This window comes from Danio rerio, chromosome 9, assembly GCF_049306965.1.
Source record: "Danio rerio strain Tuebingen ecotype United States chromosome 9, GRCz12tu, whole genome shotgun sequence".
In the NCBI taxonomy this organism is placed as follows: Eukaryota; Metazoa; Chordata; class Actinopteri; order Cypriniformes; family Danionidae; genus Danio; species Danio rerio.
The window spans coordinates 49,977,686-50,004,907 of record NC_133184.1 but is presented as its reverse complement, the minus strand read 5'-3'; the positions used below and the strand labels follow the sequence as shown (position 1 = coordinate 50,004,907).

The 27,222-nt window shown below is 40.5% G+C and overlaps 2 protein-coding genes and 2 non-coding genes across 6 annotated transcripts in view; 3 read left to right on the top strand and 1 right to left on the bottom strand.

The window, feature by feature from the left end:
* The window catches only part of klhl23 (kelch-like family member 23), a 50,354-nt gene extending 36,581 nt beyond the window's left edge, over positions 1–13,773 (top strand). For all 3 annotated transcript variants that reach the window (XM_073913207.1, XM_682971.7, XM_005169133.5), the window contains exon 4: positions 10,571–13,773. In XM_073913207.1, the coding sequence (XP_073769308.1) occupies positions 10,571–10,881 (311 nt within the window). In that variant the 3' untranslated portion in view covers positions 10,882–13,773. The remainder of the gene's footprint in view (positions 1–10,570) is intronic.
* Positions 2,178–2,250, top strand: trnar-ccu (transfer RNA arginine (anticodon CCU)). The gene has a single exon. It is a non-coding gene; the product is annotated as a tRNA-Arg (tRNA).
* trnar-ccu (transfer RNA arginine (anticodon CCU)) lies at positions 4,674–4,746 on the top strand. Its single transcript has one exon. It is a non-coding gene; the product is annotated as a tRNA-Arg (tRNA).
* mettl5 (methyltransferase 5, N6-adenosine) lies at positions 13,708–22,205 on the bottom strand. The gene is given in 8 exon segments (NM_001005949.1): positions 13,708–13,839; positions 13,943–13,992; positions 16,087–16,138; positions 16,219–16,301; positions 17,208–17,389; positions 17,996–18,110; positions 21,596–21,697; positions 21,968–22,205. Coding segments are annotated over 7 exon segments (624 nt in total). The 5' UTR covers positions 21,696–21,697; positions 21,968–22,205; the 3' UTR covers positions 13,708–13,797.
* Positions 22,206–27,222: the final 5,017 nt, after the last annotated feature.

Genomic DNA, 27,222 nt, shown 5'->3' with positions numbered 1-27,222 from the left:
CGAGCTACGAAAATCATTAAAGACTGGTTCTCATGCATGACAAGCTCAACCTCTCTTAGCAGAGGATGGTTTCGATCCATCGACCTCTGGGTTATGGGCCCAGCACGCTTCCGCTGCGCCACTCTGCTTCGGACTGTCTTACAGGGCATTCGAACTCAGCCTGTGGCTTAGATGGTCAGTGCATAATCCATTAGGGTACCGCAGAAGGACAAGTAAGTTATTGGGCAATTGAATCTGGGTTAACACGCACATGCAGTTCTGCAGAAGGACTATTTTGACTTCTTTCTAAGCCTTGATGCTGTATTTGCAAGTTCAAGATTACTTTGTTTTTCACTATCGAGCTACGAAAATCATAAAAGACTAGTTTTCATGCATGACATATGCATTCTCTCTTAGCAGAGGATGGTTTCAACCCATCGACCTCTGGGTTATGGGCCCGGAACGCTTCCGCTGCGCCACTCTGCTTTGGTCTGCCTCCAGGGGCGCTCGAACTCAGCCTGTGGCTTAAATGGTCAGTGCATAATCCATTAGGGTACAGCAAAAGGACAAGCAAGTTATTGGGCAACTGAAGACTTAGTGACTTGTCGCAATACTTCTCCTTTACATTGAGGCGGCCCTATGAACAAGGCACTTAATCTGGGTTAACACACAAATGCAGTTCTGTAGAAGGACTATTTTGACTTCTTTCTAAGCCTTGATGCTGTATTTGCGAGTTCAAGAGTACTTTGTTTTATACTGTCGAGCTACCAAAATCATAAAAGACTAGTTTTCATGCATGACATATGCATGCACACTTAGCAGAGGATGGTTTCGATCCATCGACCTCTGGGTTATGGGCCCAGCACGCTTCCGCTGCGCCACTCTGCTTCGGACTGCCCTATGAGGCACTCGAACTCAGCCTGTGGATTAGACTGTCAGTGCATAATCTATTAGGGTACCGCAGAAGGACAAGCAAGTTACTGGGCAATTTAATCTGGGTTAACACACAAATGCAGTTCTGTAGAAGGACTATTTTGACTTCTTTCTAAGCCTTGATGCTGTATTTGCAAGTTCAAGATTACTTTGTTTTTCACTGTCGAGCTACGAAAATCATAAAAGACTGGTTCTCATGCATGACATGCGCAAGCTCTCTTAGCAGAGGATGGTTTCGATCCATCGACCTCTGGGTTATGGGCCCAGCACGCTTCCGCTGCGCCACTCTGCTTGCAAAAGCCACCTTTGCTCCTTTGCCTGTCATTTTAAAATGACCTAGGTGTAAACATTGGTTCCCTTGGCCCATAACCAGAGGGTGAAGTATGGCAACCACCCTCTACTAAGTGCAATTTATTGTTTGCATGCATGAGGACAAATCGTTTAACCTAGAAAAAATGCCTAGTACATTGGGATGCCTCATTGGAAAGGAGAATTCTCGGGACATGTCACCGACCTATTGCCTATTGAGCGAAACGTCTTGCAAGTTGTATCTATATGCGTAAATGAAAACCCTTTAAGGGCCCAGCACGCTTCCGCTGCGCCACTCTGCTTTGGTCTGCCTCTAGGGGCGCTCAAACTCAGCCTATGGCTTAAATCGTCAGTGCATAATCCATTAGGGTACAGCAAAAGGACAAGCAAGTTATTGGGCAACTGGAGACTTAGTGACTTGTCGCAATACTTCTCCTTTACATTGAGGCGGCCCTATGAACAAGGCACTTAATCTGGGTTAACACACAAATGCAGTTCTTTAGAAGGACTATTTTGACTTCTTTCTAAGCCTTCATGCTGTATTTGCAAGTTCAAGATTACTTTGTTTTTCACTGTCGAGCTACGAAAATCATAAAAGACTGGTTCTCATGCATGACATGCGCAAGCTCTCTTAGCAGAGGATGGTTTCGATCCATCGACCTCTGGGTTATGGGCCCAGCACGCTTCCGCTGCGCCACTCTGCTTGCAAAAGCCACCTTTGCTCCTTTGCCTGTCATTTTAAAATTACCTTTGTGTAAACATTGGTTCCCTTGGCCCATAACCAGAGGGTGAAGTATGGCAACCACCCTCTATTAAGTGCAATTTATTGTTTACATGCATGAGGACAAATCGTTTAACCTAGAAAAATTGCCTAGTACATTGGGATGCCTCATTGGAAAGGAGAATTCTTGGGACATGTCACCGACCCTCCAGCTGCCCGTGGCTCGCTGTGACCTGCCCCAGTGGCCTAATGGATAAGGCACTGGCCTCCTAAGCCAGGGATTGTGGGTTCGAGTCCCATCTGGGGTGGTTAATGTCAGAGTGGCGAGGTGGAACTGTGTTCGACTCATAACCCAGAGGTCGACGGATAAAAATCACCCTCTGCTGAGAGAGATTTTTTTTTAAAGGTACAGTTACAACTTGGGTGCCTTGTGAAAGCTGCTGCCTTTTTCTTATTTTATCTAATCTCATCTATAAAAGAGAAGCTAAGAGTCCTTGTTCAAATCCTAGACTTTTAAATTATTTTGCCTATTGAGCGAAACGTCTTGCAAGTTGTATCTATATGCGTAAATGAAAACCCTTTAAGGGCCCAGCACGCTTCCGCTGCGCCACTCTGCTTTGGTCTGCCTCCAGGGGCGCTCGAACTCAGCCTGTGGCTTAAATGGTCAGTGCATAATCCATTAGGGTACAGCAAAAGGACAAGCAAGTTATTGGGCAACTGAAGACTTAGTGACTTGTCGCAATACTTCTCCTTTACATTGAGGCGGCCCTATGAACAAGGCACTTAATCTGGGTTAACACACAAATGCAGTTCTGTAGAAGGACTATTTTGACTTCTTTCTAAGCCTTGATGCTGTATTTGCGAGTTCAAGAGTACTTTGTTTTATACTGTCGAGCTACCAAAATCATAAAAGACTGGTTCTCATGCATGACATACGCAAGCTCTCTTAGCAGAGGATGGTTTCGATCCATCGACCTCTGGGTTATGGGCCCAGCACACTTCCGCTGCGCCACTCTGCTTGCAAAAGCCACCTTTGCTCCTTTGCCTGTCATTTTAAAATGACCTAGGTGTAAACATTGGTTCCCTTGGCCCATAACCAGAGGGTGAAGTATGGCAACCACCCTCTACTAAGTGCAATTTATTGTTTGCATGCATGAGGACAAATCGTTTAACCTAGAAAAAATGCCTAGTACATTGGGATGCCTCATTGGAAAGGAGAATTCTCGGGACATGTCACCGACCTATTGCCTATTGAGCAAAACGTCTTGCAAGTTGTATCTATATGCATAAATGAAAACCCTTTAAGGGCCCAGCACGCTTCCGCTGCGCCACTCTGCTTTGGTCTGCCTCTAGGGGCGCTCAAACTCAGCCTGTGGCTTAAATGGTCAGTGCATAATCCATTAGGGTACAGCAAAAGGACAAGCAAGTTATTGGGCAACTGGAGACTTAGTGACTTGTCGCAATACTTCTCCTTTACAATAAGGCGGCCCAGTGAACGAGGCACTTAATCTGGGTTAACACACAAATGCAGTTCTGTAGAAGGACTATTTTGACTTCTTTCTAAGCCTTGATGCTGTATTTGCAAGTTCAAGATTACTTTGTTTTTCACTGTCGAGCTACGAAAATCATTAAAGACTGGTTCTCATGCATGACAAGCTCAACCTCCCTTAGCAGAGGATGGTTTCGATCCATCGACCTCTGGGTTATGGGCCCAGCACGCTTCCGCTGCGCCACTCTGCTTCGGACTGACCTACGCGGCATTCGAACTCAGCCTGTGGCTTAGATGGTCGGTTCATAATCCATTAGGGTACCGCAGAAGGACAAGTAAGTTATTGGGCAATTTAATCTGGGTTAACACGCACATGCAGTTCTGTAGAAGGACTATTTTGACTTCTTTCTAAGCCTTGATGCTGTATTTGCAAGTTCAAGATTACTTTGTTTTTCACTATCGAGCTACGAAAATCATAAAAGACTAGTTTTCATGCATGACATATGCATTCTCTCTAAGCAGAGGATGGTTTCAACCCATCGACCTCTGGGTTATGGGCCCGGAACGCTTCCGCTGCGCCACTCTGCTTTGGTCTGACTCTAGAGGTGCTCGAACTCAGCCTGTGGCTTAAATGGTCAGTGCATAATCCATTAGGGTACAGCAAAAGGACAAGCAAGTTATTGGGCAACTGGAGACTTAGTGACTTGTCGCAATACTTTTCCTTTACAATGAGGCGACCCTATGAACAAGGCACTTAATCTGGGTTAACACACAAATGCAGTTCTGTAGAAGGACTATTTTGACTTCTTTCTAAGCCTTGATGCTGTATTTGCGAGTTCAAGAGTACTTTGTTTTATACTGTTGAGCTACCAAAATCATAAAAGACTAGTTTTCATGCATAACATGCGCAACCTCTCTTAGCAGAGGATGGTTTTGATCCATCAACCTCTGGGTTATGGGCCCAGCACGCTTCCGCTGCGCCACTCTGCTTGCAAAAGCCACATTTGCTCCTTTGCCTGTCATTTTAAAATTCCCTGGGTGTAAACATTGGTTCCCTTGGCCCATAACCAGAGGGTGAAGTATGGCAACCACCCTCTATTAAGTGCAATTTATTGTTTGCATGCATGAGGACAAATCGTTTAACCTAGAAAAATTGCCTAGTACATTGGGATGCCTCATTGGAAAGGAGAATTCTTGGGACATGTCACCGACCCTCCAGCTGCCCGTGGCTCTCTGTGTCCTGCCCCAGTGGCCTAATGGATAAGGCACTGGCCTCCTAAGCCAGGGGTTGTGGGTTCGAGTCCCATGTGGGGTGGTTAATGTCAGCGTGGTGAGGTGGAAGTGTGTTTGACTCATAACCCAGAGGTCGACGGATAAAAACCACCCTTTGCTGAGAGAGATTTTTTTTAAAGGTACAGTTACTACTTGGGTGCCTTGTGAAAGCTGCTGCCTTTTTCTTATTTTATCTAATCTCATCTATAAAAGAGGAGCCAAGAGTCCTTGTTCAAATCCTGGACTTTTAAATTCTTTTGCCTATTGAGCGAAACGTCTTGCAAGTTGTATCTATATGAGTAAATGAAAACCCTTTAAGGGCCCAGCACGCTTCCGCTGCGCCACTCTGCTTTGGTCTGCCTCCAGGGGCGCTCGAACTCAGCCTGTGGCTTAAATGGTCAGTGCATAATCCATTAGGGTACAGCAAAAGGACAAGCAAGTTATTGGGCAACTGAAGACTTAGTGACTTGTCGCAATACTTCTCCTTTACATTGAGGCGGCCCTATGAACAAGGCACTTAATCTGGGTTAACACACAAATGCAGTTCTGTAGAAGGACTATTTTGACTTCTTTCTAAGCCTTGATGCTGTATTTGCGAGTTCAAGAGTACTTTGTTTTATACTGTCGAGCTACCAAAATCATAAAAGACTGGTTCTCATGCATGACATACGCAAGCTCTCTTAGCAGAGGATGGTTTCGATCCATCGACCTCTGGGTTATGGGCCCAGCACGCTTCCGCTGCGCCACTCTGCTTCGGACTGTCTTACAGGGCATTCGAACTCAGCCTGTGGCTTAGATGGTCAGTGCATAATCCATTAGGGTACCGCAGAAGGACAAGTAAGTTATTGGGCAATTGAATCTGGGTTAACACGCACATGCAGTTCTGTAGAAGGACTATTTTGACTTCTTTCTAAGCCTTGATGCTGTATTTGCAAGTTCAAGATTACTTTGTTTTTCACTATCGAGCTACGAAAATCATAAAAGACTAGTTTTCATGCATGACATATGCATTCTCTCTTAGCAGAGGATGGTTTCAACCCATCGACCTCTGGGTTATGGGCCCGGAACGCTTCCGCTGCGCCACTCTGCTTTGGTCTGCCTCCAGGGGCGCTCGAACTCAGCCTGTGGCTTAAATGGTCAGTGCATAATCCATTAGGGTACAGCAAAAGGACAAGCAAGTTATTGGGCAACTGAAGACTTAGTAACTTGTCGCAATACTTCTCCTTTACATTGAGGCGGCCCTATGAACAAGGCACTTAATCTGGGTTAACACACAAATGCAGTTCTGTAGAAGGACTATTTTGACTTCTTTCTAAGCCTTGATGCTGTATTTGCGAGTTCAAGAGTACTTTGTTTTATACTGTCGAGCTACCAAAATCATAAAAGACTAGTTTTCATGCATGACATATGCATGCACGCTTAGCAGAGGATGGTTTCGATCCATCGACCTCTGGGTTATGGGCCCAGCACGCTTCCGCTGCGCCACTCTGCTTCGGACTGCCCTATGAGGCACTCGAACTCAGCCTGTGGATTAGACTGTCAGTGCATAATCTATTAGGGTACCGCAGAAGGACAAGCAAGTTACTGGGCAATTTAATCTGGGTTAACACACAAATGCAGTTCTGTAGAAGGACTATTTTGACTTCTTTCTAAGCCTTGATGCTGTATTTGCAAGTTCAAGATTACTTTGTTTTTCACTGTCGAGCTACGAAAATCATAAAAGACTGGTTCTCATGCATGACATGCGCAAGCTCTCTTAGCAGAGGATGGTTTCGATCCATCGACCTCTGGGTTATGGGCCCAGCACGCTTCCGCTGCGCCACTCTGCTTGCAAAAGCCACCTTTGCTCCTTTGCCTGTCATTTTAAAATGACCTAGGTGTAAACATTGGTTCCCTTGGCCCATAACCAGAGGGTGAAGTATGGCAACCACCCTCTACTAAGTGCAATTTATTGTTTGCATGCATGAGGACAAATCGTTTAACCTAGAAAAAATGCCTAGTACATTGGGATGCCTCATTGGAAAGGAGAATTCTCGGGACATGTCACCGACCTATTGCCTATTGAGCAAAACGTCTTGCAAGTTGTATCTATATGCGTAAATGAAAACCCTTTAAGGGCCCAGCACGCTTCCGCTGCGCCACTCTGCTTTGGTCTGCCTCTAGGGGCGCTCAAACTCAGCCTATGGCTTAAATGGTCAGTGCATAATCCATTAGGGTACAGCAAAAGGACAAGCAAGTTATTGGGCAACTGGAGACTTAGTGACTTGTCGCAATACTTCTCCTTTACACTGAGGCCCTATGAACAAGGCACTTAATCTGGGTTAACACACAAATGCAGTTCTGTAGAAGGACTATTTTGACTTCTTTCTAAGCCTTGATGCTGTATTTGCGAGTTCAAGAGTACTTTGTCTTATACTGTCGAGCTACCAAAATCATAAAAGACTAGTTTTCATGCATGACATATGCATGCACGCTTAGCAGAGGATGGTTTCGATCCATCGACCTCTGGGTTATGGGCCCAGCACGCTTCCGCTGCGCCACTCTGCTTCGGACTGTCGTACGGGGCATTCGAACTCAGCCTGTGGCTTAGATGGTCAGTGCATAATCCATTAGGGTACCGCAGAAGGACAAGTAAGTTATTGGGCAATTTAATCTGGGTTAACACGCACATGCAGTTCTGTAGAAGGACTATTTTGACTTCTTTCTAAGCCTTGATGCTGTATTTGCAAGTTCAAGATTACTTTGTTTTTCACTATCGAGCTACGAAAATCATAAAAGACTAGTTTTCATGCATGACATATGCATTCTCTCTTAGCAGAGGATGGTTTCAACCCATCGACCTCTGGGTTATGGGCCCGGAACGCTTTCGCTGCGCCACTCTGCTTTGGTCTGACTCTAGAGGTGCTCGAACTCAGCCTGTGGTTTAAATGGTCAGTGCATAATCCATTAGGGTACAGCAAAAGGACAATCAAGTTATTGGGCAACTGGAGACTTAGTGACTTGTCGCAATACTTCTCCTTTACATTGAGGCGGCCCTATGAACAAGGCACTTAATCTGGGTTAACACACAAATGCAGTTCTGTAGAAGGACTATTTTGACTTCTTTCTAAGCCTTGATGCTGTATTTGCGAGTTCAAGAGTACTTTGTTTCATACTGTTGAGCTACCAAAATCATAAAAGACTAGTTTTCATGCATGACATGCGCAACCTCTCTTAGCAGAGGATGGTTTTGATCCATCGACCTCTGGGTTATGGGCCCAGCACGCTTCCGCTGCGCCACTCTGCTTGCAAAAGCCACCTTTGCTCCTTTGCCTGTCATTTTAAAATTACCTGGGTGTAAACATTGGTTCCCTTGGCCCATAACCAGAGGGTGAAGTATGGCAACCACCCTCTATTAAGTGCAATTTATTGTTTGCATGCATGAGGACAAATCGTTTAACCTAGAAAAATTGCCTAGTACATTGGGATGCCTCATTGGAAAGGAGAATTCTTGGGACATGTCACCGACCCTCCAGCTGCCCGTGGCTCTCTGTGTCCTGCCCCAGTGGCCTAATGGATAAGGCACTGGCCTCCTAAGCCAGGGATTGTGAGTTCGAGGCCCATCTGGGGTGGTTAATGACAGAGTGCCGAGGTGGAAGTGTGTTTGACTCATAACCCAGAGGTCGACGGATAAAAACCACCCTCTGCTGAGATTTTTTTTAAAGCTACAGTTACTACTTGGGTGCCTTGTGAAAGCTGCTGCCTTTTTCTTATTTTATCTAATCTCATCTATAAAAGAGGAGCTAAGAGTCCTTGTTCAAATCCTGGACTTTTAAATTCTTTTGCCTATTGAGCGAAACGTCTTGCAAGTTGTATCTATATGCGTAAATGAAAACCCTTTAAGGGCCCAGCACGCTTCCGTTGCGCCACTCTGCTTTGGTCTGCCTCCAGGGGCGCTCGAACTCAGCCTGTGGCTTAAATGGTCAGTGCATAATCCATTAGGGTACAGCAAAAGGACAAGCAAGTTATTGGGCAACTGAAGACTTAGTGACTTGTTGCAATACTTCTCCTTTACATTGAGGCGGCCCTATGAACAAGGCACTTAATCTGGGTAAACACACAAATGCAGTTCTGTAGAAGGACTATTTTGACTTCTTTCTAAGCCTTGATGCTGTATTTGCGAGTTCAAGAGTACTTTGTTTTATACTGTCGAGCTACCAAAATCATAAAAGACTGGTTCTCATGCATGACATACGCAAGCTCTCTTAGCAGAGGATGGTTTCGATCCATCGACCTCAGGGTTATGGGCCCAGCACGCTTCCGCTGCGCCACTCTGCTTGCATTAGCCACCTTTGCTCCTTTGCCTGTCATTTTAAAATGACCTAGGTGTAAACATTGGTTCCCTTGGCCCATAACCAGAGGGTGAAGTATGGCAACCACCCTCTACTAAGTGCAATTTATTGTTTGCATGCATGAGGACAAATCGTTTAACCTAGAAAAAATGCCTAGTACATTGGGATGCCTCATTGGAAAGGAGAATTCTCGGGACATGTCACCGACCTATTGCCTATTGAGCAAAACGTCTTGCAAGTTGTATCTATATGCGTAAATGAAAACCCTTTAAGGGCCCAGCACGCTTCCGCTGCGCCACTCTGCTTTGGTCTGCCTCCAGGGGCGCTCGAACTCAGCCTGTGGCTTAAATGGTCAGTGCATAATCCATTAGGGTACAGCAAAAGGACAAGCAAGTTATTGGGCAACTGAAGACTTAGTGACTTGTCGCAATACTTCTCCTTTACACTGAGGCCCTATGAACAAGGCACTTAATCTGGGTTAACACACAAATGCAGTTCTGTAGAAGGACTATTTTGACTTGTTTCTAAGCCTTGATGCTGTATTTGCAAGTTCAAGATTACTTTGTTTTTCACTGTCGAGCTACGAAAATCATTAAAGACTGGTTTTCATGCATGACATGCTCAACCTCTCTTAGCAGAGGATGGTTTCGATCCATCAACCTCTGGGTTATGGGCCCAGCACGCTTCCGCTGCGCCACTCTGCTTCGGACTGTCCTACGGGGCACTCGAACTCAGCCTGTGGCTTAGATGGTCAGTGCATAATCCATTAGGGTACCGCAGAAGGACAAGCAAGTTATTGGGCAATTTAATCTGGGTTAACACACAAATGCAGTTCTGTAGAAGGACTATTTTGACTTCTTTCTAAGCCTTGATGCTGTATTTGCGAGTTCAAGATTACTTTGTTTTTCGCTGTTGAGCTACGAAAATCATAAAAGACTAGTTTTCATGCATGACATATGCATTCTCTCTTAGCAGAGGATGGTTGCAATCCATCGACCTCTGGGTTATGGGCCCAGCACGCTTTCGCTGCGCCACTCTGCTTGCAAAAGCCACCTTTGCTCCTTTGCCTGTCATTTTAAAATGACCTGGGTGTAAACATTGGTTCACTTGGCCTATAACCAGAGGGTTGCACCAATCCGCCTGTCAATCTCATTAACTAAATAATGTATCATTTTCAGACTTATCCTGTAATATACTGTCTTTAATTTACCACTGGTTATTTCTGATATTTTGGCAACATAAAAATGTGCTTGTTTTGTTGTGCCTATCAGAATAGCATGTAAAGACTCCGCCCTCTTCAGGAATGCAGCAGCTCATTTGCATTTAAATTGACACACAAAAATTGAATGCTTTAGTTTAAACCCAAATAACGGCACATTTGAGAACTTGATCTGTTAGGTATCACAAGCCAAAATTTCACAGACACATTCTGATGACATCAAACATTTATTTAAAATCTTATGGAAAAAAAGGCATTAACATTCTTCCTCCTTTCTTTTTAAATGTGAAAAACTCAAAAGATGTCTTTCTTTTCAGAGTACGGCCTTTGCTCGGTGTCCTTATACAATAAGCTTTATCTGGTTGGCGGTCAGACGACTATCACAGACTGCTACGACCCCGAGCGAGATGAATGGAGACAGATGTGTGCCATGAAGGAGAGAAGGATGGAGTGCGGATCGGCTGTCATAAACGGGTGCATCTATGTAGCAGGAGGATATTCATACTCTAAGGGAACGTACCTGCAGAGTATAGAGAGGTACGACCCGGAGATAGACTGCTGGGAGATAGTGGGAAACCTCCCGTCCGCTGCACGCTCACACGGATGCGTTTGTGTGTTCGGTGTGTGAAGTCATTATAGTAAGTCTGAGGTAAGTTAAAGGGGTACTTCGCCCAAAAATGACATTTAGTTTTTTGTTCTGTTGAACTCAACAAAACTGATTTATTGAAACCTGATTATGTTGGAAACCTTTAACCATTGACCTCCATAGTATTTGTTTTTTCTATTATGGATGGCAGTGGTTACCAGTGTTGGGGAAAGTTACCCTTAAAGGTAATGCATTACAATATTGAGTTACTCCCAGAAAAGTAACTTTGCTCAGTTACTTTTTATGAAAAGCAATGTGTTACGTTACTTTTGAGTGACTTTTTCATACTTCAAAGCTTGCAGGTAGAGGTCTGCAATAAATTTCTGAAAAAAATGCGGTAGTGGTTAGTAACTCTGGTGTAATATGAACTCGAGTAGGCATCTAACAATATAGTGCTCCTGTGTCCAGGCATTAATTCGCAATAGCATATCTGTGATTTCCTTATTCTTATTGAGCACTGGTACAGGCAGTGTTACAGGCTGTTACACATGCTGAACGCATGGACCTGTGCTTCTTTTATCCCACACAGTCTGTGCGTGTATCATCTGCAAACCGGGTCCTCAGAGCGGGCTTTACCAACATGACAGAGCAAAGTGAAGTTGTGCTGTCCTTCAGCTTGCATTAGAAAACAGTCAGTTAACTGTTAGGAAATCCACATCAGCCAAGTCTGAGGAACGGGAGTCTTTTTTATGTGTCATAGATGCTAATGGCAAAAAAATTACCCTTTGCGTGATGTGATAATACCTCAAAGTTTTCCCCTTTAGCAGTCACAAGCAAAATAAGTATTGAACATGTCACCATTTTCCCAGAAAACGTATTTCTAAATATGCTGTAAACTTTACTGGATGTTGGTTTTTACTGAGTGTTGATAACAACCAAAGAAATCCATGTGCAAAGAAAACAAATCTAGTTTACAAATGAAGTTATGTGCAATAAAATGAAATAACACAGGGAAGAATTATTAAACACATGAAGAAAGGGATGTGTAGAAAGGCAGTGAAAGCCCAGACAGCAGCTGAAATTTCTCAGTAGTTCTTCAGCAGCCCTCCGCCCTTCCTCATTGTAAATGAGTATCAGCTGCTTCAGTACATTAGCAGGAGGATGAAGATGAAACCAGAGTGAACATTTCAGCAAAACAATAATCCAAAACACAGTCAAGGAGACTCTCAAATGCTTTCAGTGAAAGAAAATCAAGCTGTAGAATGGCCCAGCCAATCACCTGACCTAAACCCAATAGAAAATACAAAATAAAGATTTGACAGACGAGACCCACAGAACTGTCAAGATTTCTACACTCTGTTGAGGTCTGTGAAAAACTCGCATCTGAGCAATACATGCGACTTCATTCTCCATATGAGAGGCATCTTTAAGCTGCCGTCATTACAAAAGCCTTTTATATAAAATATTAAATATGTTTCAGTAGTTCAGTACTTTCTCCTTGTGTCATTCCATTGTTATAACAATTTTCTGATTTTTTTTGTGTTGTTTTATTTTCATGTTTGTATTCTTTTTTTTTTTTTTTTTTTACCATAATCTGGTTTTATTCCATGTTAACAACTTCTTTAGAAATATAATATTCCTAGAAAAAAATGACGTGTTCAATACTTATTGCTGTTTATATGATCATATATTTTGTGGGAAGTGAAGGCATGACAGTGTGTTAGAAGCAGTTTGTCTGTTATCTGTGCCTGAAGATAAAGGGCTGCACTGTTTCCAAATATACACAGAACACCACTTCACTTTCAGCACAGTGACTTGCAGACAAAAAGCAGAACTATATTTACAATCAGGAGGTGCATTTATTCCTTATAGCTGTGGTTCTCAAACTTTTTTTTCACCAAGTACCACCTCAAAAAAAAAAGTCTCTCCAAGTACCACTATAATGACCAGTATTGAAATAAAATAGTGTAGTTGGTCAAATTAAGCAGCTACAGTACTACACAGTTCGAAAACAAGGCAGAGTCATATTCATTCAACGAAATTATATTCCATACAAAAAATGAAGCTGATCAGTCGGTTCTTATGCCGACTCGTGGTGCGGCATTCTGAAAAGTTAAGATGTTTTCCACTCGGGACGCCTGGAATACGCAAGCGCTTGGTGCTGCATTTCTTACTAATTTTGCTAGCCTATGGGTTAAATTTTGGCCCTTAAGTGATCGAGATGTAACAAGAGAATACAGTCATTTTTCTAAATAAAAGGTATATCAAAATAAATAATTTTGTGCGGTCTGGTACCAGTTGATCTATAGACCAGTGCCAGGCTGTGGTCCAAGGGTTGGGTATTACTACTCTAGCACGTACAGTATCTGCTCTGCCAGCACCACGCACCTCCTTCTCTAGTTCTGCACCAATTGAACAGATTTTTAGCAGCTGATGACGCGATGCACTAAAGTAAACATTCTAAGCACAACGCTTTGATCGTAGGCTTTAGAGAACAGCCAATACTAATCACATTTGTGTTATCGTACGCATCAAATGATTAAAATTGTATTTATTTTTTCTTTTGTTACCCAGTGATTCCTCCGCGTACCACTAGAAGTAAGCCTACGTAACACTAGTGGTACACATACCACAGTTTGAGAACCACTGCCTTATAGTATTGTTACATTTACTTGAATGATTTTGTATTTGTAATACAACTGTAAAAATATATGTGATGGTAATTTATTGTTTTTCCTACTGTGATGCTGTTCAACGTTGTACACTACACTGCCAAAAATGTGAAAAGCACAAATCTGAATAATGTTCCAACAGTATATTTGTAAAACTTACAGCAAATATTGGTATTCAGTCGCCAAAAATACACAGTCATTTGGGAACATTTATTTTAAAAACACTGAAAAAATTGTAATAAAATTTTGCAAAGCAACACAATCTTCTCCTTTGCCCCCAAAACCTTTACGTTGGAGTGAACCGAATGAAGTCCACTTGAATATCAACCTTAGGAAACAAAAGATGACTTATTTACAGTAGATTTTAATTTTGTGTGAAGAAAACATGTCTACATCATGTTTAAAAATATGTGGCAAAAAAACGGACTTACCGACTTCTTTTTGTGGAACTTATATGATGCCGGCAAGTCGTATCTAAGCTCTGTGAGGGAAAACACACACATTTATAACATGTCATAATGCTTTATAGTCTAGAAGGAAATTAATAAGAATATATCACACTATCCTACATTAATTACATCATAATGCTTTACTGTGCGTTCACACCGAAAGCGTTGAGAGCGTCCCAGGTCGATCTGGCCACCCTGACGACAACGCTGTCTGCCTTCAGCTCCAGCGGCAAGAGCATCAAAATTCGCTACATTGATCTCGTATTTAAAGGGGCCATTGAAGCATATCAGTTACATTCCTGCATAAAACATGCTTTCTAGTGTGAAAATGTTGCGCACTTCTTATTAAATTTATTTAACAATGGAAGATTGTTAATGAAAGTTGCCTGTGGTGTGGTTTTGCTCCACTTAATTATCCAATGTGTCCATATGTCTGAAATATCCTAGAGCAGCAATACTGTTTTGTATTGTTGCATGAGATTCACGCTTTTTTAAAGATAAGTATATAACATTAATGCACATTTGTAACTTATTTATTGCATAAGAAAACATTGTAAATAATTAGAAATCTGGCAACAGCAATAATCAAAATCTTGGGAACAACTTTGAGCCAAAGTTCACAGGTCTGTGTTCTCTGAACTCCTCTCAAGCAATGGACTTCTTCATTCTGACTGCTTGCCACCAAACCTCATCATAGCTCATTACCATAAAGTTGACTTGATTTCAACTCTCCTCGACGCCCACACCAGTGAAGATGCGCCGCGCTGCTCCTCGCCGCCAGCCCTCATTGAAAATAAATGACTTCTGGCTACATTGACGCTCTCATCGCTTGCAGTGTGAACATACGGTTACAGATGGAATGGAACGAATAAGAATATAATACCCATTTATATTTACTCATTAAGCAGACGCTTTTGTCCAAAGCAACTTATGTTGTGTTCACACCAGATGCGGAACGTGCGAATAAATCGCACAAATAGACGCCTGAACATTTCGAGTTTACTCGCTTCATTCGCACGCCAAATTCACTTCACAATAGACGCAGATTCACATCAGGGGCAGGGCTTCTGTCTGCCTGCGGTGACTCTAGCTTCATTGCTAAATGGCTAACATGGATTTTATTGAGAGAATAGCTGTTTATGTGCTTTATGAAGACTGAAAAACTGTATGTGTACTGAGTCCACTAGATCCATTCTGAGGTGCACCCAGCTCTGTGAGTTCATAAACTCCTCCAGAAGCTGTACCTGGATGATGTAAGTTTTCAGCGGTGGTTCTGACTGGGCCGAGCCCAGTTTGATGAACTGTTGTCCCGTGTTGGCAGGAGGATTTTCCCCTTGGCACACCAACAACAGGTGTTACGTCATAATCACTCCCCTACAAGAGAAAGCTCTTGATTGGTTAACACAGTGCGAGTGTCTGCTGAAATTCAGATTTTCCAACTTGACCGATTCTGGCGTTAAACGTTAAATTCACGCTACTTCATTCACGCAAATCACATAATTCGAGCGTATAGTGCCGCAAGATGTCTTTGCATTGACTTAACATGTAAATCACTCATGCTTAACGCTTCATCCACGTCTAGTGTGAACCCAGCATCACTATTGAGGAGGCATTCAGCGATTCAACACGAAGAGGCAATACACACAAGAAGTGCTAGTTGTATATAAAGTATCTTGTTTGTGCTAAGAGAACTTGTTAACTCCACACAGAAATGCCAACTGACCCAGCCGAGACTCTAAGCAGTGACCTTCTTGCTGTGTGGCCACAGTGCTAACCACTGAGCCACTGTGTCGCCCTTAAAGTTTTCACAATAATGTAATATGCAGCTCAACTGTTGACTGTCAGCATTGAAGATATTTTTTTTCTTGAGCGGTTGATAGTCAAGGTAAAAAATTTTTTTTATCAATGCTGAAAACTGTTGAGCTGCATAATATTATGTTATTGTGAAAAAAAAAACCTTTTAAAACAATTAGGATTTCACAACAAATGAAGTTCTAAAAATAATGATTTCAAATCTTTTATATTTTGATCCAATTCAGGATTGATTAATAAAAGCAGCCCATACATCTTTCCAAACTCACACTTTTGACCAGTAGAGTGTGTTTATGGATTCACAAAGTTTTTACCTGCGATGACTTCCATTTTCACTTTCCAGTCATTTGCTTTCTTCTGAATGTGCTGCAGGAAAATGCAAGTCTTCTTAATAATATATTTAAACAGTTAGAGGTATTAAACTTTGACATAATGTGGCAGCTTACATCTCGTGTTGAGGTCTTGTGAAGGGAATACACTGCACTGGTTGCCATAGAAATCGCTGTCTGCAGGAACTGCATGTCAATACCTAAAGTAAGGAATATATTGCTTAATATATTCATTTTCAATCTATAGTTTTGAAGTTGACAAAAACTCAATAACATCAATTGAAAAAAATGGAACCAGCCTAGAAAACATGTTTGATGACAGTAACTATCAATATGTTCTCATTCTGAAACCGTAGCCCTATTTACGTTTCTGGAGATCGTGAATTATGTAGCCGGAAGTACAAATGGCTGCATTTCATCAAAGGCACTATGATAAGCAGTTTGCTGGTAAGCGCAAAAAGGAATGGTGTCATACCAGCAAACCGCTTACCTTCATATGGACGACTTTCCAGCTGTTACCAGTTTGCCCAGTTAGCTCGCTGTATGTCGGGGGACTTATGACGCAGAGAGGAGATGACCACGATGACGGGGTTTGAGTCCCGTGAAGAACAATTCCAGAAAGCAGATAAGACAATAACAAAAGTCAAAAAATAAAATGAGTAAAAAACAGGGCGAGAATGTGGTAAATCATGGTAAAAAAAAATCAGGTAAGGGCTTTTCTTTTTCTGAATCGCTTTTTACATTTGTCGGTTGGGTTTAGGGAAGTAGGTGGGCGGGTCAAACTGTGCTCTTTAAAATACTATTGGTTGGGTTTAGGGAAGAAGGAGGGTGGGTCAGTCGATTGGTTAGTCAGTCAGTCGACAGTAGCCTCAGTTGGATTTACGCAAGACGAGCAGGCACGAATGGGACTCGCAAGAAAAATTTGAGATCTAAAAAAGCATACACAGCGGCCTATGGTGGATTCGCAAAAACTGCAGCTCCTGGGATGTATTTGGCGCTCTCCAGAAATGTATATAGAAGTACGCTTTTAGAATGAGCCTGGGTTGGTAAGTATTTTGCAAATATAAACATCAAATTCATACGATTTGGTTAGTGAGTTTTCTTACCCTGGTTGTGTTTTGTGCCGAACGGCGGGTTCATGATGACCGTGTCAAACTTCTTAGCATAAGAAGATCCAATCGAGCACACGTCACACTGGACCACATCAATGTTTGGCAGTTCAAACTCTTCAACATTTCCTCTGAATATGTCCAAGGCATCTTCATCGATGTCAAATCCAACACACAAGCTTGTGAGGAAAGATAATGATTATTTAGATTCTTATTGTTTTTAAACTGGCATCATTTTAGACCGTGGATGTACTTAACCCATTTGATCCTATATTTTATCCTTCCAATTTGAGAATACTGTATGCATTAAAACTAATTAGGCCTCCCTAACACACACACTTCATGCCTCCTCTGATATTATGTTGGTTAAATTTGGTTTTATACTGTAAACTCTGCTGGTAAACAGCATAGTCTGAATAGCATTCATTCATCTTTCTTCGGCTTAGTCTCTATTACAGAAGTCACCACAGCGGAATGACCCGCCAACTATTCCAGCATATGTTTTACACAGCAGATGCCCTTCCAGCCGCAACCCAGAATTGAGAACCACTCATACACACTCATTCACACACACACTCATACACTACGGACAATTTAGTTTATTTAATTCACCTATAGCGCATGTCTTTGGACTGTGGGGGAAACCGGCGCACCCGGAGAAATCCACACCAACACAGAAAGAACATGTAAACTAATTAATTTCTTGTCCAAAGATGACAACACATTTAGAGCTTTCAGATATGAGCAGAGACACACAGTGGCATTAAATGGGTAATTAATCTTACCCAGCATCAAGGACTGCAGCTCCTATAGACAGAACTCCACATCCACAGCCCAGATCTGCCACCAGTTTATTCTGTATGTCATCAAATGTGTTGTGGATGGTGTACAACATACAGCCTACAGTCAGAAAAACAAACACAAAAGACAACTTAATGGTATTTAACATTCACTGATGGGTAGGTTTCTTCTTTAATTACAATCACATAGTTAAAATTGTATTTGAATTACTTTTATAATTAATTTATCTGAAAAGTAACCTGAATTAAATAGTCAATATGTAATTTAATTACTTGACCTAATACTACATAAAATCCCAATATATCAAGGCATAGAACAAGAGAACTTAATTCTTTACAATTCTTAATTCTTTACAATTCAAGGAATTCTTTAAATTCTTTACATTCGAGTCTAAATAGATGTTTTAGTTTTATATTAAAAAAACATATTAAGCATTATATATATAAAAAACAAAATTAATCAAATTAATGACACTATATTTCATACATACATTAAAAAATGTCCTACTTTTTTCTAAAGCATGTGAAATTGTTGGACAAATCTATCAGTCTTAAGTTGAATTATCAGGGTATTATGCAAAATATACAAATGACACATATGTACTTTATGTAAATATATACAAACACAATCTCTGAATGTCTACCCTTTATTTTCATGATAGTATTTCTCACTCAGTTTGTTTTTTTAAGCATGTTTAGTCATCTTGACCTTCTTCAGCTGAAAATAGGATTATTCTGCAAAATATATGTATAACAAAAAACAAAAAATTAAATTCTATCGATTTATACAGAACTGTTACATTTATTTACAGTATTTAAGGCAAGTATATAAGTAACTAATTAAATGACCTATAAATCAACAGTAACATCTTATTTTAGTTTTTAAAAGTCATTTAATTACAGATACTTTGTACTTTTTACACTCAACACTTCTGCACTATCACTGACTACACCATCATTAAATATGCAGTAAAACACACTCAAGGCCATCTGTCCTAGACAATAAACGGGTATATTAAATATTCAGAACTTGCCTATTCATAACTTGTCTAAGCAGAATTTAGCAAAAGGCTAATACAAATGAATTGTATTGACATATTTAAGCTCAACGCAACTTGTGACACGCTCTCTATATATAGTTTACCACGTTAGTTTAAATATTGGGTCTGAAATCACATGTACAGCAAGTATGACTTGAAAACAGCTATAGCATTATTTAATTGATTGTAAACAATATGATTTGCCTATTTAGAATTTGAAAAGAATACTTTTTTGTAGGGCTGCATAATATATTGTTTCAGTATCAATATCTCAATGTGTGCATCTACAATAGTGACGTTGCAGAATCTGCAATGTTGAGCTAAGATTATATAGTTTAGGATTATGTTATTTATTGGGATTTAAAATGTTGTACACAGTTCAAAATACATGAAATTTGTGTAATTACTGCAGAGTTGAACTATAATAGAGTAAGAACATTATAATAATAATAATAATAATAATAATAATAATAATAGAGTAACATTTTAACCCCTAAGAGAGTTTAAAGCATTTAGGCACATGAAATGTTACCACTTGTAACTTTAATTAAAAAGTTCTGTAGGCACAAATGTCTTGTTGATGCCAAAGATCAGAGGAGAATGGCCAGACTGGTTCCAGCTGATAGAAAGGCAACAGCAACTCAAATAACCACTCGCTACAACGGAGGTGTACAGAAGAGCATCTCTGAACACACAACATGTCTAACCTTGAGGCAAATGGGCTACAGCAGCAGAAGAACACACTGGGTGCCACTCCTGTCAGCTAAGAGCAGGAAACTGAGGCTACAATTCACACAGGCTCACCAATATCGGACAAAAGAAAATTGGAAAAATGTTGCCTGGTTTAATGAGTCTCGATTTCTGCTGCCACATTTGAATGGTAGGGTCAGAATTTGGCATCAACAACATGAAAGCATGGATCCATCCTGCCTTGCATCAACGGTTTAGGCTGGTGGTGGTGTAATGGTGTGGGGGATATTTTCTTGGGCCCATTAGTCCTTAATACCAATTGAGTATCGTGTCATTACCACAGCCTACCTGAGTATTGCCGCTGTCCATGTGCATCCCTATATGACTACAGTGTACCCATCTTTTGATGGCTACTTCCAGCAGGATAACGCGCCATGTCATAAAGCGCAAATCATCTCAGACTGGTTTCTTGAACATGACAAGGAGTTCACTGTGCTCAAATGACCTCCACAGTCACCAGATCTCAGTCCAAAAGAGCACGTTTGAGATGTGGTGGAACGAATGGGAGAATCACATCATGCATGTGCAACAGACAAATCTGCAGCAACTGTGTGATGCTATCATGTCAATATGGACCAAAATCTCTGAGGAATATTTCCAGTACCTTGTTTAATCTATGCCATGAAGGATTAAGGCAGTTTTGGAGGTAAGAGAGGGTACAACCCAGTACTAGTGTACCTAATAAAGTGGCTGGTGAGTATATATCAGAAACATAAAATAACACAATGTCAGATTTTTCCAATGTTTTCCATGAAGTTCTAAAATTTCATTAATAATGTGAAAGTCTGAATGTGGAAATATAAGGTCAACATTACCCTAAACTGGAATATCATGGAGTTTAACAAGGTCAATTCCATCCATTGACATACACTTTCATCTACTGTTTGTTATTATGCTTAGCCTATTTTTCGGTTTTACTCCTTTCCTGCTCGTCAACTGGTAGTAACTGAAAACAAATGCAGTCTGTGCCAGTTACCTAAAGCTGACATTATATGATAAAATACATTTTAAGAGCTTTGGCTTCAAAATGACCACTTCTAAGACAGATTGGTGTTAAAAGTAGACAACAGAAATGCTAAATAGAAGATTTGTATCAAGCTATGGGAGAGAAAGCACTTTGCAGCCACGCAAAAATGAAGTACGTCAGGCCTATTTTTCGTCAAATCTGAGGTAAGTGACCCTTTTTTGTTCTCATTGTGGCTATCGATGTCATGCAAAATCATATCCAAGCTTAAACCATTTTAATATTATGCAAAGCACAAAAGCAGCCTGCCTTTTCCACTTCATTAGATGCCATGGAAATCCAGCTTTTTAGTCAGGGAGAAGTCGTTGGATTTAATCGTTTGCTTAAAGTCATGTAAATGAATTAAGTGTGTGTGTAAATGTGCAGATGCAAATAAAAACACCTTACAAAGGACTATCACAAACACAGACCTGACACCAGTTAAAAATGATTGAGGTAACGTTAAAGTTGGTTTTATTACTTGCACGTTCATCCGTTCTCCTCGATAATATATTATCATAAAAGTGTTCTATGCTAATTCTAAATAGGGAAATCATATTGGCAGCCAATGACTAAAGTATATCATTGTTTACAGTCAGTTAAATGGTGCTAATGTTGTTTTGAAGTCATGCTTACATGCGATTTCATACCTAATATTTAAAATACCATGGTAAACACTATAGGGGCCGTGTCACTGTTCACAAAGAAACGAATGTGCGAGTATAAAACTAACTTCATCTCAATTTAATTGTCACAAATCTCTAAAGTATCCATTTATAACGCGTAACTTACCTGCGATGTGAGGGCTGGTGGGATACTGCTCCAGGAGAATTTTGGGCTCCTCAAATCCATCCACTTGCTGAAGGCAGCTCTCCAGCTCTTTCAGCTTCATTTCTACATCAATATTAAGGTAAAGTTCTTACATTCACACATTAAGACTTTCTCCTTAATAATATCCTTTCAGAAACGTATTATTTGCAAACTCTAAATAGAGAAATCATATTAGCATCCAGGACAACATTGTTTACAGTCAGTTAAATAGCGCTAATGTTGCTTTGAAGTCATACTTGCATGCGATTTCATATCAAATATACAAATCAGCGTGATAAAACAATATAATGAGCGTTAAAATTAACGAATGTGCGAATATAAAACCAACTTTACCTCAATGTGATTAATTAATCCTGCTCATATCAGCCTGAGTTTGTGTATTTCACGCTGATGTAAATCGTATCATGACTGTTTCTGACCTGAAGCGTCGAAATGTTATTGTTACAGATGTGTTACGGGGGTCTTCCGATGCCTCCTGCTGTTATTTTAGCGGATATTCTACATTAGATCGACTATAAAGTGCACTTGCATGTGTGTTTTGCTCTTCTTCTGCGTTTACAAGATTGTTTTTTGCTTCAGAGCACGTTCATGCCATCTGCTGGCTGATTGTTAACACGCAGTGCTTACATATTACATTCATTCATTCACTTTCCTCCAGCTTAGAGAACTTTACTCACATTTTAGAGTTTGGAAAGATATTTTGGCATTTTTAACTACTTTAAAGTTTGGAAAAATACATTTATTTAGTTTTAAATATAGTAAAAACTATTTTTGATTTGATTCGTTCTCAAGGCTAATGTTTTCCTGAACTTGGAAACCTGTTTGAAAACTGCTATTTTTGCGTTTAACTTCTGATTATTCATTCATTTGCCTTTGGCCTAGTCCCTTTATTCATCAGGGGTCACCACAGTGGAATGAACCGACAACTTATCCAGCATATGTTTTACACAGCAGATGCCCTTCCAGTTGCAACCCAGTACTAAGACCCATGCACTTTCATTCACACTCATACGCTGCGGCAAATTTAGTTTATTCAATTCATCCAAAGCGCGTGTCTTTGGATTGTAGGGGACACCGGAGCACCCGGAGGAAACTCACGCCAACACAGGGAGAACATGCAAACCCCTCATTATAGCCGAGGTCTGCAGAAAAGCATCTCTGTACCCACAACACGTCCAACCTTGAGGCGGATGGGCTACAACAGCAGAAGACCACACCACTTCTGTCAGCTAATAACAGGAAACTGAGGCTACAATTTGCACAGGCTCACCAAAATTGGACAATAGAAGACTGGAAAAACATTGCCTGGTCAGGCGAGTTTCGATTTCTGCTGCGACATTCAGATGGTAGGGTCAGAATTTGGCATTAACAACATGAAAGCATGGATCCATCCTGCCTTGGTTCAACGGTTCAAGCTAGTGGTGTAATGGTGTGGGGGATATTTTCTTAGTACACTTTGGACTCATAAGTACCAACTGACCATTGTGTTAACACCACAGCCTACCTGAGTATTGTTGCTGACCATGTCCATCCCTTATGACCACAGTGTACCCATCTTCTGATGGCTACTTCCAGCAGGATCACACACCATGTCATAAAGCGCAAATCATCTTAGACTGGTTTCATGAACATGACAATGAGTTCATTGTACTGAAATGGCCTTCACAGTCAGCAGATCTCAATCCAATAAAGCACCTTTGAGGTGTGATGGAACGGGAGTTTCGCATTATGGATGTGCAGCTGACAAATCTGCAGCAACTGCGTGATGCTATCATGCCAATATAAACCAAAATTTGAGCAATATTTCCAGTACCTTGTTGAATCCATGCCCTGAAGGATTAAAGCAGTTCTGAAGGCAAAAGGAGGTCCAACCCGGTACGAGTAAGGTGTACCTAACAAAGTGGCCGGTGAGAGTGTATACTTTAGTCTAATAGAGTGAATTCTGTAATGCAATGTGCTATTACTTTGTGTGATTCTAAACATCATGTTTCACCCTGTTTGATAAACATTACAAAAATCATCACAATAATAAAATAAATTTTGAAATTGTTCTGTGTAACTTTATTTTAACTATTTTACAGAAGTATGACCTTAAATAACGTATAAATAACACAATGTAATCATATTTTCAAAGTTGTAAAGATAAGGATAAGACTTCTGTGAATTACAAAGCGCCACAAACATATCATATTGATTAATTATTGTGAGAGTAAAAGAATTAATGACCTTCTTGATACAGATCTTGATCATTGCTAGGTTTCATATGATTGAGTAAAACGGTAAATGACACCTACTTCCCACTGCCGATTAATCACAATACTGTAAGACAGTTGTTTTTGTATTGTTTTATCTTTAAATATGCAAATGAGTGACTAATTTGCATATGCAGAACATAAATCTAAATAATAAGAGTTAATGTCTTTACAAAATTTCTCTTTTTATTTCTCTGTTTATTGATTTATATGATAGCTTTATCTGAAAAAGCAAACTTTACAGTGTTTTAGCCATGAAATATATATATATATATCAGGCCACTGTTATAAATGCCAGACGAGTATTTATCGTCACCTTGGAACTATAAGATTCTAATTGCGTTCTGAATGATTTTGAGATAATGAGCTTTAAAGTTTTTGCACTCCATAGCAAACAGTATTTTTGTAACGTTTGTTTTTGGAGTAAAAAGTCTTAAAATGTAAACAACTTATAAAAAAGCATACCATAAGGTAAATAAGTTGTCAATTATTAAGAATATGTCAATAACTCAACTTTGACAAAAATGTCAGATAGAACCTTATAAATCTAAGGTGACGATATGTATATTCTTCTTTTCTACTATGTTAATTGAATGTACTGAACATTTTTTTTTCATTCACACTCTTATAAACCACATCCTGTACTTCTTTACAATGTGGTTAGCAACACATGCAGGTGGAAAATGTATGTTTAGCTCATTGTCTCACACGTGGTGTTTATTTCTCAGCAATAACATAGTCAAATAATTCCAAGTATGATTACAGAGATTAATATTTAATATTATGTTTGGTTCCTGTGGGTTTATTAAGGATTAACCAAAGTTTGTTCTAAAAAACACAGAAATGCCAACCACATCCAACAGGAATCATTCCAGAACAAAAGTTGTGCAAATGTTAGCACGCAACGTTATTAAAATAATGTTTTTGTAACATTTTTGCAACATTGATACAATCGCTGGGTCAGTTGGTTGGCTGCTCCTGTTTTCCTCACAAGTCCAAAAAACATATGGGCTGTGTCCGAAACCACCTACTACTCAGTATGTACTGCATTTAAAATTTAAATGTACTACTTGGCCAATGCAAAAGTACGTTCTGTACAGTGTGAATGGAATTCGGACATACTAAATCCGCCATTTTGTCATGGTCAATCGACCTACCTGCGTCAGTTTTGTCGCTTCACTCCCATTCATGAATTCTATCGAGGGGCATCATGGGATAGAGCAGCATGCACGAGATGCCCACTTCAGAATCTCGCCGGAAGTAGTAAGTCATCCGAGTACTTCTCACACACTGATTTTCGAATTCTATGAATTCAGTAATACTCCTCGGCTCGCATACTGATTTTAGCGCACTATATAGTATGGAAGTGTGCGGTTTCAGACGCAGCCATGGTATAGATGATTGGGTAAGCTCAATTGTCCATAGTGTATGTGTGTGAATGAGAGTGTATGAATGTTTCCCAGTGATGGGTTGCAGCTGGACGGGCATCCGCTGAGTAAAACATATGCTGGATAAGTTGGCAGTTCATTCCACTGTGGTGAACCCAGATTAATAATGGGACTAAGCAAAAAAGAAAATGAATGAATGAATAAGCCTAAACTTAACATAAGCGCTAAACGCTAAGCCTTAATCCTGATTGGCTGATTGGAATGTTGTTCCATGATCATCATGTTAATATGAACATGTCCTACATGGTGAATTCAGGTTAGGTAAACCGATGATGTACCGATTTGTATTCCTGGTGCACCGAGCTCTTTAGATTCACTTGATTGTTTTAACAGATATTTGGATGATATCAAGATATGGCCGTCACAGAATTTCCTCTGCCTAAATGAAAACAAAACTGTTTGGCAATCACTTCATCTCAAGCTCATCTGGCTCTGTTTCTCTCGTTTCAGTCATGTGGTCATAAATGTAGGTGTGAGAGTAGTCAGTAGTTTAAAATTTGATAAGCAGATTGACTCTGTGCAAGCTTTTTACAGCTTCGCCTTCTCGCTAAAGTGCAAGCTTCTTGAGCAAGGGTGATCTTGAGAAAGCCATCAATGCTTTTTTTAGCTTGCGTTTGGACAACTGTAATGCAGTTGAAGTTAACCAAGCTTGTCTTTATCCTTTACGACTTGTACAAAATGCTGCTGCTTGGATGTTAACAAACAGTCGGAAGTGTGAACACATTACACCCGTTCTCTACTCCCTCCACTCGCTCCCTTTAAAGTTTAGACTTGATTTTAAACTTTTAATGTTTGTTTTTAATGCAGTCAATAGCCTTGCACCTTCCTCTTTATGCAAAATTTTGCACATTCATCAAACCCAGCCGAACCTTGCGATCTGCTGACCAGCTTCTGCTAGAAGTCCCACGATCAAAGTACAAGCAGTGGGGTGGTCGTTGTTTTGCAGAGGCAGGTCCAAAACTTTGGAATACCCTTCCTACTGAGCTTCGTACAATCCCTGCCACTGTTCAAAGGGTCACGAAACACTAAAACACATTTTTTGAAATGTTGACAGTCATGCAAGTGTCCCACCCTGCTAAAAAATGATTAGGATGCATATATTTTACTAAAAAAGTGAAAATTGGTTGTTTTTGCATTATTTCAAGCAAATTCGTTCTTCCGGTTTGAAGTTAATTTTTAAGCTGTGTCACGGCGATTAGATCCTTGCATGTATTCCAATGTGGAGAGTGGCTGTCTGTACATTGTGACGCATTTGAGTGTGCAGCATTAATTCATGAGTAAGACTTGGTTCAAACTAATCAGCGCTGTCTATTGTGTATGCAGTGCAACTTCATTTATATGCATGATTGCTTCCAAGACTGTTTGTACCTGTTACAGTGTTCAGACAGCAGAGAGATGCCCTGTTGTGTTGCCAAAACAAGTGGAAGAATTGTTTGGAGACATGGGTTGTCAGTGCTGTGTTTATAAATGTGCTGCAACGAAGGTTTTGTTTTCATTTTCCGCTATGAGAGCGCAGCTGGACTCGCATGTGGACTACAGTGTCAATATCACTACACTATTATGGACTGAAAGATCAGGGGGCTGTTCCAGAAAGCAGGTTATGTGACATACCCGGGTAAGTTTGAGAGTAAGTAGGTGGATAACCTCAACTTTGGTTCCAAAATCGGAGGTAACTTCTGGGTATGTTAAGTAGCCATAGCAACTTACTCTCTGAAGATAACCTGCTCCGGAGCAGGTTATGTTCAGAGAGTAAGTTGCTGTGTTTCAGAGTTTGTCTGTTTCAGAGTTTACTGAGCATTGCGTGCTCTTTTGATGAGAATATTTATGGATGTGGACACACAGATACAAGTTTTTTTGTTGTGAGAGGGCTATAAGTGCATAGTTTTTT